Genomic DNA, 17,312 nt, shown 5'->3' with positions numbered 1-17,312 from the left:
AGACAAGTCTAGAAATACACGTAAACTACGCACTTTTTGGCGTAATTTACGGTACTCTTTCATGGGCATAACATCTAAGGAACAAGGCGCTTCTCTGCAAAAGCTAGTGCTCACTTAATGTTTTTGACCAGGCGTTAATATTCTTACATCGATGACTAAGTAGCTAATTCAATTAGAATCGGCCATGCACTTCCTACTTTTCAGGAACAGGCAAACAGAATATGTAGATTGCCTGGGTGGGGTAGGGGAAAGCAGAAAAATTAACACGGAACAAAAAAAACAAGTTTTACTCGGCGGCCTTTTAGTGTTTTTCATTGTACTAAACTTTCATATAATGATATAAATGAATTCTTCCAGTTAACTAAATTAAAATCATTAAAAAGAAAATGTGGGCACTCGAAACAATATACAAGGTTCACTAGAGATACAAAATTTTTACAAACTGAGCGCAATGGATGGACTCTTTACAAATGGCGTAAACTGCTACTCAATTTGTACAGAATTTAACGAGAACGGGCAACGGTTTTCTGTAACACGGAGGCAAGTTCCAGTCTCTCAGAATGCGAGAAACAGAAAAGCATAAAAACGGCAAATAAGTACAATAACAAAATAGAAAAGGCTCAAACAGCTTCATATAGCGGATTGCGTTTTCTGCGCCCTGTTGCGTTTAAAATGAGTGTACTCAATTAAAATTCTCAGATCTAGTTTTCATGTATTTTATTATAGAAATGCAGAATTTGAAGTAAATCCGTCACAAAAGCGCAAGTAAACGGCAATTTACGGCAAATTCTCTTCGAAGAATTCTACAGACTTCTCGGGAAAAATTAGTATTATAAAATCAGATGTTACAGGAGTGTATCGCCACCTTAAGCATCGGTCGTGGACTGCTCGTCGGAAAATTTAAATTAACCCCCTAGAGGGGACCGATCTGGGTGTGGCTCGAACTTTTTTTTTTTGACCCCTGAAAGAAACCACCTTTTACGGAATAGGCTTGATTACCAGCTGCTGTTCAGAAAAAGAACCCGCGCTAGCAGACGGGACTCGAGAGGCCGGCGGAAATCGAGCCTGAAATCGGAAATGAGAGTTATTTTCAACTGTTAGCTCTTCGAGTTAACACGAGTCCTGAACACCCCAAGTGAGACCAAAATCCTTGCGAGACGACGAGCAGCCCCTACCTTTTCATATGGGAGTCCCCCATCCCCCGCCCCAACTCCTTAACTTCCCCTCGGGAAGGAAAAATTTTCACTTACGTAGGACTTAAACGAATGTTAGCCTAACATAAGCAGCTATGGCGCATGCCGTCGAAAACGTTTTTCAGAAGTAAATATTGCCTCTCATGTATCCGTCAGTTGTCAGATACGGACCCAGCCAATCAGTGGTGCTTTTTCCACTGTTTGCTCCAGTCTTAAGATCAACAGTAAAACACACAGCATACCCAGTACCTGTAGAACACATGAAAGAAAACAAAATACATTGTTACAGTCAGAGAGAAAGAGTGAAACCATCCACGTAATGAACAAAAGGTTTACTTAGCGTTGAATGTTGTCCTTCATTTCTCGTTTTTATAGCAGTTTAAGGCCTTACTCGAAAGAACACTAGTTTTAAAGGTAGCTTTCGAAAATAGTTTGCGAGGAAACTGGAGAACAGCCTTAGCGGGGAATTCGAAGTAAAACACTTAGCTGGTTATCAATTTGAGGTTACTAAATAAAGCCGTACATTTAACCATTTATTGTGATGAAACTTTTAAGTTTTAGACGTTTGTTTGAGCAAAGGGCTAACGAAACAGAACTTCAGTCCTAACTGTCTTCGCAGCAGTTCATCTATCTTACCAAGTTAATTTGACGATAAACTACTCCTAGGTCTAAATAACGTCTATTTACTCTTTGTGTTTCTTCTTACCTTAAAGACAACTGCAGCAACAGCAATAGCTGCCACATAGTAAAGTTTGTGTCTGATAATCCCGTACAGGAAAACCCAATAACAACCCTAGGTTGAAAGAAGAAGGACGCGAAAGGACGTGAAAACATTTATTAAGATCGATGAATTTAAGAACGCACTTCGACCCAAAAGTTATTACAGTATAATTTAAGTTAAAAAAGAAAAATAGATAAGATCATCCTTTCCTAAATTTCAATGATGGGAATATAGCGCGTTTTGGTTTTGCTGTGAATCATCATTGATTCAGGAAGAGGGGGCTTTCATTTCTCATTTTATTCTGTACAAGATTGTAGCGGGACTACCAACAACAACAAATTCCATCTCCATGAGGCCAAGGCCGCATTGAAGGAAAGAGGGCGCTCTACAACCCTTAAAAAGGCCTCGTTATCGTTCTGCAGTGTGACTAGTTCACATTCTCTAAGTTAGCGTACCGTAAATTATTTATTCTTCTGCTCTTGTCGAATAACGTCATACCTGGGTGTAAATATTATTTACGTCAAAATTCTCTCCACAGTGACGGTGTGGTTCTTTACAGCAACTATCGGGAACAATCGACATGTTTCCTTTTGCGAACAACGAGTCTCGCCAATCCGTGTAGTTGTAACATCCACAACACATCTCCTAAAATCAAAACACAGCGATCAAATTCTAAAGCCGATAATGCAGGTACGCGCGCCGAAGGAATATGAAAACGGAGCTTTATTTCTAAGGTTAGACCTACCGTCAACACAAATCCGTCACGAAAACGGAGCATTTTGCAAACGCTCTTCAAACCGGAGGAATTTGAAAACGCTGGCTTTTCGTTTTTGAGTGGACGGAAAACAGTTTGAAAAGGGAGCTTTTCGAAACGAAGACATCATAATATCACGTGATTTCCATGACCGAGTTTCCTCAACCACAAATCCAAAATGACCGGTTGTTGTTGCATTTTCAAATTCCTCCGGCGTAGTGTGGTCAAAAACATTTGATGTGTTTTCAGAGCGAAACCTCCGTTCTCAAATTACACCGGCGTCGTGTGGGCGGGGCCTCAGATACACATGCAAATGACAGTTCAGTAAAAAACGCAAAATACGTGTTATGAATAACACTTTTCTTACGTTCTCTTGAAGTGCATTGAAAGCACTGGAAGGCGCTGTTTTGATTACGTACAGTTCCTGGATGGTATAAAGCATATCGTTGTAAAGTGTGTGCCTGACCTGAAAAAGTCAAATTAAGAAATAAGAAATATGATTTCTGACACTCTCATTTCATATTTTAACTCACCCCCGAAAGAGACGCAGTTAAGGGCAACTGTTACTATAGTTTGTTCCACTCGCGAGCCTGGGATTCAACCTGCAGTCTCCTAACATCCCCTTAGTTTTGCTGGCTATGAGGCATGATCTTCGCAAGGAACCTCCATATAACTTTAGTGAAATACGTAAAGTATTCAATTTCTTAAGAAAATAGTGTATGACTTCAATGTCTTTAATGTATCTGGCTTTCTTTCTGTAGAATTCTATCCACACAACTTGCAGCCAATCAGAAGTCGAGACCTCAGTCCTTGTAAACTTTTCCTCGTTTTAATGAACAAAAACATTGGTTGTTTACCATTTACCCCCAAAATCCGGAAATTTCGGATGGAATGTAAATGGAAAGATCAATTTTGTCTCCCCGAACGGAAATTTTCTCGGGAAAACGGGATTTCTTGAAAGGTTGACCAAAATTCCCAAACGGAATTTCCGAATGGAAAATGTGCGTTCCATTTGCTAGTTTTTACTGGTTCCAGGTCTTTTGGGTATCTTTCGGGAAAAAGTCGTGGAAATAAAACGAGCGCATTTCCATTTGGGATTTGACGCGTCCTATTTACTACAGTACAACTGTCGACCAACCAGTTTTTCCGAGTAAATGGTAAACAACCTTAGTTTCAACAATAATAACTATCCTTGGTTTTGTCTTGTGTTTATACAAATTGTCAGATGGCTCTGGATTTTAATATCAGTCCTTCAAAACAGCTATGTAAATGATGGATTACATTGCTGTTGTTGTTGTTGTTGTTGCTTTACCAAAATTAATGGCATTAATTAAAATCCCACCTTTTCACGATGGTGATATCCCGAAGTTGCTGCGAACATCTCCAATCCAAAAATCACAAAAAGAACAAGAAAGAACTGCAATTTAACGCAAAGATAATTAGCACGACAAAACCATCACATGATCCAGATGTAACTCCCCAATATCAGTCCTAATGTATGATAACTAATAGACAATTTCCGAGTTGCCTCTTGCCTCAGTGTCAAAATCTTCGTGCGAAACCATTCATGCGAAAATGTGTCTCGACTACAGGTTCATTTTCATGCACATCAGACTCATTTTCATATGAAAGGTGTTCCACGAAGACTCATTTTGAAGCGGAAGCAAAGTTAACTCGGAAATGGCCTATTATAACTTCCTTCTAGGTAAGCCTACTGCAAAATGTATTTTAACGAGCTAATGTAAATACTTCGATTTTTGCCTAGCCTGTTTCAAGCTCTCGGACAGTGACCTCGCTCGTCTCGCTCCCGCCCGCTTTTTTGAAAGTCCCCACTGACCGAGAGCCAGGAGAGCGCCGGAGACCATTGACCGAGAGCCTGAGGCCATTGCACTTCAATAATGGTGTAATGGCCACAAAACCCAGAAAATTCAGGAACATAAGTCACTTAACACTATGTTCTGAAACCAGAAACATGTGGTAAGCCTACGAGAACAAGTAGACGCCTGTTATCCTTTGAGGTCACCCAGAAGCCAAAATACGAGGCCAACACATTGAAGACGCCAGCTGCAATGATAAGCTTGGATGACACCGCATAAGGCACGGATGAAGAAATAGCTTCATATGCGGCGAATTCATAAAGACTCCACGCTCCAACACCCACCAAGACCCAACCGAATACCTGGAAAGAGGAATTAAGGACACAGAAGTACTGTTATTGATCTGTAATCTGTAGCGTGATTCATAGATGTGAAAAAGAACATATCAATATTGCTAGACATGCTGGAAACAGCACGAATTTCGATGGAAACCCAACATAATGCCAAGAAACCATGTCGATGCGATAGAACTGAGTAGGACATGCTGGAAACCCAACATAATGCCAAGAACCCATTACAATGCGAGGAAGTGAATTGGACATGCTGAAAACCCAACAAAATGTCTAGAGCCCACGAGGAACTGAATTGGATAAGGATGGTAAAAATAAACTGAGTTTACAACATCAGATGGAACATTTCCTGGGAACGTTTGGGAAGTCTTAAAAATCGAAGGAAAATTTCCTGAATTAATTAAATAGATTACAGGATGCATTCGCTCAGTTCTTTATATCTGAGACCACCCGGGATCATAAAAATCTCGGTGTGATTAGAAACTTGCTTCTTTGAAAACTTTTGGTATAAAGATATGTCATAGGCGCGTAAAACTTACAAAGAAAATAACGTTGAAAAACAAGATCAGCCACTTGGTGGTTCTTGTGGTTTTGTCCACTAAAGTCATCTGATGGCTTTCACAGTAAATCCTGATGAAGGAAAATCATGACTTGGTCATCTGATTTGATTTAACCAAGTGGGTCTGCTGTGACCCCCGAACAAACAACTCACTGATATAACTGTCAAAACTAAAACTGCTAAAGCGGGCATTTCAGCTAGCTAGCATCCTTATAGCAGATTTTCTCAAACTCGTTTGGATTTGTATAAAGATATGTCATAGGCGCGTAAAACTTACAAAGAAATAGCGTTGAAAAACAAGATCGGCCACTTGGTGGTCCTTGTGGTTTTGTCCACTTAAGTCATCTGATGGCTTTCACAGCAAATCCTGATGAAGGAAAATCATGACTTGGTCATCTGATTTGATTTAACCCAGTGGGTCTGCTGTGAACCCCGAACAAACAACTCACTAATATAACTGTCAAAACTAAAACTGCTAAAGCGGACGTTTCAGGCTAGCTAGCATCCTTATAGCACATTTTCTCGCACTCGTTTGGATTAGGACTGAAATATGTGGCCGATCTAGTGTTCACTGATCTTCAGACATCAATTGCTATTCAATTATGTGTACGCCGGGCAAATAGTTAAGACTAGTCCATCGAAACGAGTAAAACTGAAGCACTGTTACTGAAACCACGAAGGTTAACTGACGAGAAATAACTCCTATAAAGTGAAAACTAGTTAAAACTTACCCAGTGTCTAAAATGACTCGTTTGATACTTTAAGCTGCAGAATCTTGCACACTTGGAGATAAATTAGTTCTATCTGCCCAACAAGTCTGCTTTTATACCTTTTGCCCCGGCCAAGACTGGTTTGTGGTCACAAGTAAGACCTTCTGTAATCGGGAATTTCCGGCCGTGATGCGAAGAAGTGATGTCATCACTCAGTTTTATTCACGCAGATTTTGTCACGAGAAGTCAGTAAACAAAGTTAATTAAATTGTCTTAAGACTTGCAAAACGGATCAAAGAGGTTCTGCGCCAACAAAATGGCAATAACGAGAAGACGAAGAACGCATTTTTTTTTTGCTGGAAAGTGAGTTTTGGTGGAGCGAGTGTCATATTCCCGAGCTTTAGTCTCGAACGACCCCTTTACCGACCAAACATAGAGCACATAGATCTCGTCTATCTTTTCCAAAACCGACTGTCACGCGGAAATGATAATTAAACATTCATACAAACCTGACAAGGGGTAAAAATATGTCTTACTTTAATTGTTTCAAGGTCTTGTGATAAAGATAACAATGAAGCAATTGATATTTTGACTAAACCGTGTTTTGTTATAAACATGCTGTTTTAGGTTATTACCTCACTGGAAAAAGGTCAGAAAATTAAAGTACAGTTTTAATTAGCACTAATGCGTACAGCCACCGCGCTATTTTTATTTTCCGCCAATTTTTTTTTTCTCTCGAAAACTTCGGTATTCTTTGCAAGCGTTCGTATTTTATCTTGGATATTTTCTACAGGGCTGTTCGAATTCACTTTTTTTTTTTTTTTAACGAAATTGCTTTAATGAGGGCATGCAAGTACACCATACCTTAGTACGTTCTGCACGCGTCCACCCGAAGCTGAGCGAGTCTACGTGAAAGCGATCTTTCGTCCTTTAAATCGGGGTTTTTCGAAGCCCTTCTCGGAAAAAGGTCTGGTAAGAACATCGGTGACACGCTCGCTAATGGCTCGTGTCACTTATTTGTTCTTGCTTCATTTTGATGTCATTTGTGATCTCATTTTATAAAACTGAACAGACGAGAGGCAACATGGAGTCTATTTGTAACTTCAAAACGGCTCAAAGATCATACCCTGGCCTATGGCACCGAACATGCTTATACTGATTATATAAGGGTGAATATCGACCAGGTTGTCGACCTATATGTTGGTCGACAGTATCAACTGACCAAAAGGACTTTCTACAACAAGCAAAATCACAGACCAAGTTCTTTCGCACAAATTTATTACCAATACGAACCCTTATGCTAACGTTTTACAAAACTAGAACAAATTACTAGACAGTATAAATGCAATTGCTGCAAAGCTCACCAACAAGAAAAGCGACTAAAATATTTCACACTTCTTGATTTACTATTATTTCCCATTTACCTATACTTGGTAGTTGATGAAAAAGTAGAACGATTGTTGATTAAATACATGGAACCATTTCCAAGGTGCCTTTAGTTTTGCCTCTGTTTCAACGCGAGCCTTCGTGCAAAACTTTCCTTATGAAAACAAGTTTGATTTCCATGAAAATGAACATGCAGATCAAACACATTTCAAATGAATGGTTTCACATGAACACTCGTTTTGACACAGAGCTGAAATGTCCAATTCCAAACTGCTAAGCCTTGTCACCCGGTCTTCTATCTCTTGGAAATAAAGACCAGATACTTATTCTTCATTTGCCATCAAATCAGCTCGCGCATATAGGAACAAAGGATTTCTTAAAATGGACTAAGTATATTGTATATTTATTATCATGATTAAAAACAAGTTTGCTCGCCCAAATTAAAGGTTCTACATCACCAAGGCAACATCTCGAAAAAGTTGGTCAAGCACAATTTAGTTGAATCATGACCATCTCTGATACTATTTGGCTGTTTTTTTTTTTTTGTAATTATTTCAATTAAGTATTAGCAGACAAAGAGACACCTTGTAGATATACTAATAATAGACAGTGCTGAATAAATGTTCAAATCAAAACCACTTTCACATAATGTGTCATGGCCCCTTTAAAACATGCAAACGAAAAAATGGCCAAATAGACCAAGTTAGCAATGTTTCAGATTTATCAAATCAAAGATTGTACTCAAGGGCTGATGCAATGCACAGCTACACACAAACTAGACAATTGAATCATCATGCAAGGCTGTTACTCAATGACCCAAACAATGTGCAGTTCCAGAAAATATCCATAACTATCCCATGGCCAGAGGGGTAGGGTCAAACCATGAAACCTTACATGGAGGGGGAGGGTTAGATATTTTCCAGAGCAACACAACAGGAGAGAGGGATAGAGTGGTACCTGAATGAATTTGGCCTACCAGAGTTCAGTGCATAATCTCACTAATAAAGGTGCAAAATAGAAACAAAACCTAACTTCTTTTTACATATAAATGATGAAGACTCCAGTGCTTAATGGAGAGGTTTTATGATGACTGTTTGAAATAAGCCAGTAGCCAGTCACAAAGGATGAAAGAAATGACATTAACCAATCAGAACACAAGTTGAGACACGAAATGTGAACAGTAGTATAAGGTGTCAAACTTGGGAAATGTGTCTACTAGCTCGCAGCAAAGATAGAAAACGTGATGTAACTGACAACATAGAACTTAACAAACTGGGTGTGACTGTTGCATGACCTTCCAAAACCTTTTTAGGGGAGATATGCAAATACAGAATCAAATAAAACAGGGTGAAATTGTTTTTGAAAGTCATATAAAAACCACTCCAGTGAAGAAACTAAAAGCAGTTATTAATTTAGGAAACTATAACCAGATTGATGAAATTAACATTTGGTTCCTCAGTGGTATTGAAGTCTTAAGACTGCCCAATTTTGCAAATAAAGATGAAGGTGAAAAGCACTCTCAGCAGCTAAGGAGAAAAAAAGACAGATATAACTTTTTTAAAACTTCCACAAACCTTTCTTTTTAAGACAAGATAGAATTATAATATAGTGACTTACTTTGTTGTTTTAAAGCAGAGATGTTTGTGTGCTCCATGCTAAGCATAAGTCCCTTCACTTCCAATCTTACAAATCAAGACCAAGGCAAATATCATTCCCAAGATCTGAAGAGACAAGACAATATGGTTTACAACATTGTGACATTCCACTCTAAACACCATCCATCCTCCATGCTGGCTAGAATCTTCAGTGAGTCGCATCACATTCATAGCCCTTTTTTCATTTAAAGGAGCTCAGTCACGGTATTAGTTATTTTGGCCACCTTCAAAATTACCTTTGAATTGACCGAAGGAAACCTGAACATAATAGTTAACTAAAAAAGAAAAACAGCACAGAGATAATCTCAAATCATAAAGGAACAAGGATGGTTAATGATGGAGAACATTAACATGGATTCCAAAGGACAAACATGAAAAATTAAGGCTAAACTTTTCAAGATGTGCAAACCGTAACAGAGGTCCTTAAATATCTTTGCCTCTATTTCAAAATGGGTCTTTGCGCCAAACTATTCATATTAAAATAACCTTCCCTAGCACAGTCATTGTTGTGCAAATCCAAGTTATTTTTATATGACAAGTTTTACACAAGGACTTGTTACTGAATTATTACCGCACATTGATTTTAATGAGAGTTTCGAGATTTTGGTGGTACACATATACATGTATATCAAGATAATTTCTCCCACTTGATCACTTTCGTTATTCTCCAAGCCTGTCTTCTTGGCAGTACACTGATGTTGTAAAGAGAAACCGTTATTTGATCTAACCTGGATGACAACAATAGTGACACCAATGGCACCAACAACATACAGTGCATCCTTAAGAAGAGTCTTCAGCTTTTCCTTGCAACCCTGAAAATTAGATAAACCACACAGATTTGGTGCAATTTGCAAAAAAAGAAAATACTCACTGAGAAATTAATTCTGTAATTAAGTTTTCTTTTTAAATACATAGTAACAGAAAATCACCTTCAGGTAATTTTTTTTAACCTAAGATGTGGCCTTGTGAACTGCATCACTCTACACAAATATAAAACTTGTATCGGTCTGAACCACTGGTGGCAAATGCAATGCTTCAGTGACTTCATTGTTCAGCAAAACAAAAGATTTCTTTCGTTTTTCATTAAATAAAAGATCTCCAAAAGATGCCGTTAGGAAAACCAAGTTTTTTGCAAATGAAGAGCAAACCAGCGAAAAAATCTTCAGGGCAATGTTTCTCAGGTAAAGTGAAGCCCACATGCCAAAATTCAGCAATTTTAAAGCACTTTTGAAAATGGCCGAAAAATCCAGGGAATGTTCTTGCCTGCAGCCTTTCATGTCGCAGATCTTTCGGGAAACTTCTCTACTTTTGTTTTTGATTTGAAATTTTTAGTGGATTTAGTCATTTTGACATCACTGTAACAAGAACAAGACAGCTGTCAAGTAGAATTTCTAAATAAGTAAAAGTTTGCTTTACCCTTTCTCCCGCAAGAATTTAATAAACTTTCCATTGTGTGGTTTCAGAAAATATCCATACCCACCCCAAGGAGCATTTCTGGAAATTCCAAGGTGGGAGGGGGTTTCACAAGCAAGGAAAGTATGAGGAAAAAAAAAATGGAATTTCCAGAAGGATTGCAGGGAGCGGGGGGGAGGAGGGGGAATTGAAACTCCCTCTTTCTAGAACAATGCATTCAGGGTAGAAACAAGTCACACGCTAGGCAACAAGTATGAAAAATAATCAGAAATCCATTTGATTTGTTAATGCCTGGATATTATCACAAAGCAAACAAAGAGAGGAAAGCAAACCAATTTCTCTTAAAATATTGAGAAAGATCCATAGAATGTGACTTCTACATTACATGTTGTTCTCAATGCAAGGTGGCTGAAATTAACAGCATTGTTGGCTTCCTCTTTAGCTGGCAAAAACACATCCTTGACAAAAAAGGCCAACAAATTCATGTGAAAAGCTTTGATTTTATTTTGAGCCCTGGGATATGATGTCTACAAATGCTTCAATGGTATTAGTTCATCTGAATAAAAGATACCCATTCTTCATCCTCAAATAACATATCTTTGAGTGGTAAATTTTTGCATACCTCTGTGTTTATAAAATTGCCAACTTTGCTCCCTTCTGGCAACATTCCACAGCCTTCTTTGACTGTTTTGCAGCAACTGTCTGGGTATTTGAGGTGACTTCCGTTAGTGAAACGTGAAGCCCACCAATCAGTATAATTAAACCAGCCACAGCATTTTTCCTTAGCAAATAGAAAAGTAAAGTTTAGTCTGGTGGGCTTAAATTGAGCAACAACAAAAAACTGTGATTTGTACCTAGTGGGGATGGGAGATTCCAAAAGTTTGGGGGGTGATCATTGTCTCACTCAGGGGTATAAATCAAAGATTCTGGTCTCACTTACAGTGTTATGATGAAACACCACTATTTTAGCCATCAAAGTATCTTTTAGGGTGCACTCAAAGAAACAATTTAAAAAAGGCTCTTATTTCCATTTCTGGGCTCAATTTCTGCCGCTCTCTCGAGTCCGGTCTACTAGTGTGGGCTCCTTTCCTGAACAGCGGGTGGTAATTAGGGGTTTAATTCAAATTTTCCAACAAGCATCCCGACCCTTTTCATATGGGAATCCTTCCCTAATGACCATTAGGCAACAACGAAAAAACTGTGATTCTTACGAAACATCTCACGGAAAAAGAAGACAAGGACTAGAAAATTTCAAGCAAAATGACAAGTTGACCATCCACGATTGCAAAATGCCATTGCCAAAGGTTCGTTTTGTGACTGGTGTATCTTTTAGCGGAGTGGAAACTAACGATAATGTGGGCAAGTGCCAAGAATCACTTCCCCAAATGGTCAGTGCTTGTAAGTGAATTGCCCATGGAGATGAAACTTCAAATTGTGCTCACTGGATTACCTTGAAGTGAAATTTTGTTAACTTTTTCTTTCATTGCTGACTTGCCCAATTCTCAAATGATAATTTTCACCTGCAAAATTATCTTGCAGTTTCAGGCCCTTGTGACCGTTTTAATTAAAATTGACCAGACTTGTTTGTGAATGAGGTTTATCAATTTCTGAAGAAGTGTTAGGTGCTATATTGCCAAACAGGAGAAGTACTTCCAAGCTATTTATGAACTTGCTGAAGTTTTTAAAGGAAAATTAATTGATGTAGCGAGTTTGTTAAGCTGACATTTTTTTCTGCTGAAATAAATAAGTGTATGAGGAGTACTGTAATGATAGAAACTACAATTTTCCATTTCCAACCGATTCTTGCAGTTTGTCAAATCCTTTGGTGGTTCCCTCGTTTCCCTCTTCACCATATTTTTGTTGGAGTTCACTCTTAACATCCCCATCCACAATGTCATCAACCTAGAAAAGAAAAACACTATTTTATAAAAGCAGCAATTACAATGCAGCTTTCAAGACTTCAGTAAACAAAATGATAAATGAATGTATAGTATCACTCAGAAGTTGGATATTCAAGTTTTCCAGTAAAGCTGCTAAGCCATCAGCAAAAATAATATTCAAACTATGCTTTTATTACAGTGAATAATTAAAACTTGAACACCCTGACGGCAAAACCGCATGTTTTTGAGTGAGCAAACAAGCAGGCTTAGGGTGAGCAAAAACTGGGGAGATGTGGGAGGGGGTGAGCAAAACAAATAAAAGGACCCAGCCTGGGTTGCCTCATGTCACTTGATTAGTGCAAAAAAAATCCGGTGCCAAACCAAACTTTATTTGCTTTATTTCATGGAATGAAGGGAGACCGGGTGTGAAGGATCACCCCACCCCTCCTCCTGCTCCTCATTTTTTCCGCACTCGCAGTTTTGTTCCCTTTGCGTGCTTTTGGAAATGAACACCGGCTATGCAGGCTACCCATTCAGTACAAGTTTTTACTACAACCTGACAGTGGAACAAATGTGCAAGTCAAAAGGGTACAGACTGCTCTGTAAGGTATTGACTCAATTTTGAACAGCACTGATAACAAAGATGTTCGTGTTTTTCTTTCCATACACCCAGAGAGTCAGGGAACTGTATTTACAAAGGCACATGATAAAGTACCTGAAACATGAAAGATTACTATGAGTAGCTAGTGAATAAGAGGAAAGGTGATTTTATATAGGGAAGGTTCCTTTTACCATCTTATTTGTGTGCAACAAAAATGAAGGTAAATTTACACAAACCTCGTTGCGTTTCACATATCCCAAAACACCAGCAGCAATTTCGAGGCCAAGGATTACAAAGAGGCAAATAAAGAACTGCAGAGGAATAAAGGTAACATTATCAACTGTTGAGTTTTCTCTGACATTTTCTTCACAGGCATAGTCAGGATTTCTCAAGGGGGAGGGGGGGGGGGGAGGTCACACTGTATCAAAGTGAGGGTACTCACCAGACTGTCATGTATTTTTTGCCACCTGTTGTAGGTTGCTTGCTTAAAAAAGGCTTACAAAAGGGAGGACACGGGCACCCCAGGACCTCCCCTTAGCTACTCCCCTGTTGTTTAGTGCAGTTGTCAATTGGGTGAGGGTTAGGGTTAGGGTTACCAGCATCAAAGACTATCCAGGGCGTAAAAAAAAAACTTGAATTCCAGCTTGCCCTTAATACAAGCAGTTCTTAAAATATTTTGCTTGCCCTGAGAAAGTCTCAGTTAACCTTTTTCTTATTTAGTTGGCTGGCAATTTTGCCTGGGCCCTGGCCCATCAGGCAAGTAAGAAAGGAAAGTTCCTTGGTCGGCACGAAAATCTACAGATAGCCCTGGTATCCATTCAGCTAATCTAAACTTGAAGCAAATACATGTAGCTTGGGAAGTGCAGAAAAACACTTGTCAACAAGTGACCATTGGTTTTGGTTTCACTTCTGATTGGATGACAAAAGATGTGACACAAGTTTTTAAACCAAGAAACTTGACAAGATCTCGGTGGCCAAAAACTCAGTGAGAATATTCAATTTGGTGAAAATACTGACCATGCTTTATTGTGGAAATAAAATCCAAACTTACAATGACAAGCATGCATCTGTTCTCCTTCCAGGCACCACAGCACCCAAGGAATGAAATAATTGCAACGAGGACTCCAGCGGCAATCATAACCTTGGATGCTGATGCATTTGGCACAGACTCTATGGTGACATAGTCTCCATATTCAATAAGAACCCAGGCTCCAACTCCGATCAGCACACAGCCAAAAACCTAAACACAGAGATTGCAGCTCAAATTAAATCTAAGATATGAGGCAGGTGTGGTGACATAATTGTTTAAAATGTGTTAGACTCTAGATAAAGAAGTCTCAGATTAAACCCCAAACAGAGTCTTTGCATTATTTTCTTGGGAAAGACACTTTCAAGGATCTAGTGAAGAGCTGGCTGCTGGCTTAAATTTCAGCAACTGTAACATAGCTTTTAACAGGCCGAAAATTCACAAGTACGTCAGAAAAGCAGGCTTGGCTTGTTAATGAACCACGTTAGTGTTTCCTTAGCTACATCCCTGCACTTTCCTCTTAAAGTATATTTTGCCACCCAGGAGTATAGATAAGTAATAGGGAAGGACATCCCTTAAAATGCTAGCTAAGAGATAACAAGGGACTAGTACATTACATGTACCTGAAGTGGGCAGAAAAAGCATTTCTCCCAGTTGCTTTAAGCAAAAGAAACCAGAATAGTCTGTACAGCAGTACATAGGCAACTTGGGCCCAAAACTAAATTACACACTATGTAAACTTGTCAATTATAAATTTCAAGTTGAAACATGACTTTGGTAACCACTGAATGGGTGCTGCCAGCAGCAAACTGCAAATAGCTCTTGGGCATCTTTACATCAGAATTTAAAAAAAAGGTTATCCTCAAGCCTTGTCTTCCAAGGATAAATATGAAAATTTTATCATAAATGAATTTAAAAACAGTTAAGCTCAAAAGCACAAGCAAACATTTGAGAAAATGTTCCTCTGTTCAATGCTTGGCAGTAAATTTTGAGCCACTGACAAAATCAAGTACAATGTCCACTGCTTGATTTTATTTTGTTTCATTTTTGGTTGAGAAACAACGCCGCTTTTCAATCACCGAATAAGAGAAATGTTATTCAACAAAATTATAAATCGTATCTTTACTTTTTAAAGTTTAACATATCAAGGACAAATTCACTTACAAAGAAAAGGAAGTTGAAGAAGACAACCAAAAACTTGATAATTTTCGCACCTCCTTCCATATTATTCTTCACCTGTCATTACAAAAATGTGTTAGGAAACCTGTAACACCCACACAACATTCAACCAGATAAATATTATCAATGACTACTGCTAACCAATATTAAATTTGTCACACCTAAACTAGAAAAATCTAGGTTGCCCTGTGAACTAGTGCAAGGGCCAAGATTTTAGCCACGGTGCCCAACCCAAAACGGTTAAATTATACAGATGCATAATAACATTATCTGAAGACATCAATTATGAGTGATATTGGCTTTACTTAAAATTGAAAACAGAAAATACATGGACAGCTCGTGTCCAGGGAAAAAAGTTGAATGTGGCACTTTGTCAGAATGCATTGATCAACAGTTTGCCACATAAATAGTATGCACAAAATTTATTCAAGTTTCCTCCATGTAAATCATGCATAGTGGAAAAAACAAAGAAGAAACTCAGATCAGAGCACGAGGTTCAATGTTCAATAATTTTATCATCACAGAGAATTATTCCTCCTAATACATTTAAATTAAACCACATGCATCAAATTAAATTCTTAGAATCAAAGAGGAAAAGTCACTCAAACCATGAGATCTAGCATCACAGCTAACAAATAATTCATAACAAAAGTTTTTCCCAAGGATAACAAAAATTTGACCATTTTGAAAGTGGTGCAAACATGGACAAAATACATCTGTTTACAACTAAGCAATGAATTATTCCAATATTTATTTAGTTGATCTTGAAACTTGATATGGGTTAAACCATCACACATGTGATAAACATTCCACATTAAAAATTCTAGAGTTTTCTTAATTTTTAGAATCCTAGAGTAAATACAAGCTATTTTTATTGATTTCTTCAGCTGCTGAATTTTTTTTAACAAGTTTCAAAGTAGTCATAAATGAGTTTTGCACTACAGGTATATCCTGAAGCTACAGTGCAAATGTGCGCAAGTTGGTAAGTTCGCTTACTTCACTCCCAAAAATAAACTTTTTGTAATGCAGTATTTTATAGCCTACCAGAGACATGAAGTCTACCGAATTTCTGTAATCTCGCCTTACAACATTGAAAAACATGCACAATTGTTTTGTTTTTTCCACATAAACAACAAACTTATAAATAAGGAAAGCATTCGTGCTCGAATTTTCTACCCGTAACCCGGTAACAACTCGTCACTGTCTGCTAGCGTCGATTGTCTTAGTCACCGTACTTTCTATTCACGCAAGATGTAAGCGGGTTGTATACACAATGTCTGTCCCACACCTTAATATTGAAAACAAGTAGTAAGAGCATTCTTTAAGAAAGAATTAAGGGATTCGCCCGCCTTGAGTGCAAAACAAAACCGAAACCTGCTACAGACAGCTGATCTCGAATGACCACCACATGAATGTCAAACCCTACTTTACAGTCTTATGCTGATCACGAAATTTACATCCTCAAATACGAAGAACACTATTTCCCTTCTCTAAGTTTTAGGGGTAAATGCCTCTAAAGGTCTCTATCAATACAAAATTATACGTAAGACTTTTCTAAAAAACTAATCTATGAAGCCACAGCACAAGTAAATAGAGGCTACTAATCTAAGCTTGATCTCTTTTATACGCCATTGTCATCGGGCACTATGTAGTGAGGGTGTAGTAATTTCACTGTTCAGTGTCATGTCAAACACTACTTTTGGGCTCGGAATTGAAACAAATGTTTAGAAATGTTGTAGTAAACTTTAGGATACTCTAAAATGTAGATGACATACCTGTTTATGCTCAAGGTCTGGAGAATTGAACGCACAACAGTGAAACACACCTTATCACAATATGCAGAAGTTTGTGAAACGCCTATAAATAGGAATCGGCCTAGGCCTGGACCGACGTTTTTCATTGGTTCTGTTATCTGATAGTCCAGGGAGGGGACGGACGAGGGAAATGAACTGCGTGGCGTGAGGATCAGTAGAGCAAATACGTGAGGAGGGTCCACTGTCGTGCAGACTTGCAGGCCGCGTATGTTTAGTGCGTGGGCGAAGACATAAACGAGTACTAGACCGGGAT

At 38.5% G+C, this 17,312-nt stretch overlaps 2 protein-coding genes across 3 annotated transcripts; both read right to left on the bottom strand.

Annotated features, from left to right (window-relative positions):
• Positions 1-76: 76 nt before the first annotated feature.
• On the bottom strand, positions 77-7,266 carry LOC145489943 (CD151 antigen-like). 2 transcript variants are annotated; one of them, XM_081469034.1, is made up of 9 exons: positions 6,126-7,266; positions 5,672-5,761; positions 5,375-5,465; positions 4,656-4,847; positions 4,011-4,085; positions 3,036-3,134; positions 2,413-2,559; positions 1,900-1,986; positions 77-1,442 (listed from the first exon to the last, which is right to left on the bottom strand). In XM_081469034.1, the coding sequence occupies exons 3-9, from the start codon at positions 5,441-5,443 to the stop codon at positions 1,353-1,355; spliced, it is 759 nt and encodes a 252-aa protein (XP_081325160.1). In that variant the 5' UTR covers positions 5,444-5,465; positions 5,672-5,761; positions 6,126-7,266; the 3' UTR covers positions 77-1,352. The 2 variants fall into 2 exon arrangements, with proteins under 2 accessions (XP_081325160.1, XP_081325161.1); XM_081469035.1 differs by lacking the exons at positions 5,672-5,761; positions 6,126-7,266 and having other exon boundaries at positions 5,375-5,650.
• Positions 7,267-7,353: 87 nt separating this feature from the next.
• LOC145489945 (tetraspanin-4-like) lies at positions 7,354-17,111 on the bottom strand. The gene is made up of 9 exons (XM_081469037.1): positions 17,021-17,111; positions 15,231-15,302; positions 14,091-14,279; positions 13,276-13,350; positions 12,356-12,460; positions 11,181-11,339; positions 9,874-9,957; positions 9,108-9,211; positions 7,354-9,016 (listed from the first exon to the last, which is right to left on the bottom strand). The coding sequence occupies exons 2-8, from the start codon at positions 15,288-15,290 to the stop codon at positions 9,146-9,148; spliced, it is 738 nt and encodes a 245-aa protein (XP_081325163.1). The 5' UTR covers positions 15,291-15,302; positions 17,021-17,111; the 3' UTR covers positions 7,354-9,016; positions 9,108-9,145.
• Positions 17,112-17,312: the final 201 nt, after the last annotated feature.

Source organism: Orbicella franksi, chromosome 6 (assembly GCF_964199315.1).
Source record: "Orbicella franksi chromosome 6, jaOrbFran1.1, whole genome shotgun sequence".
Taxonomy (NCBI): Eukaryota; Metazoa; Cnidaria; class Anthozoa; order Scleractinia; family Merulinidae; genus Orbicella; species Orbicella franksi.
Note: the sequence above shows the minus strand (reverse complement) of the source record. Positions and strands in the feature narration are given on the sequence as shown.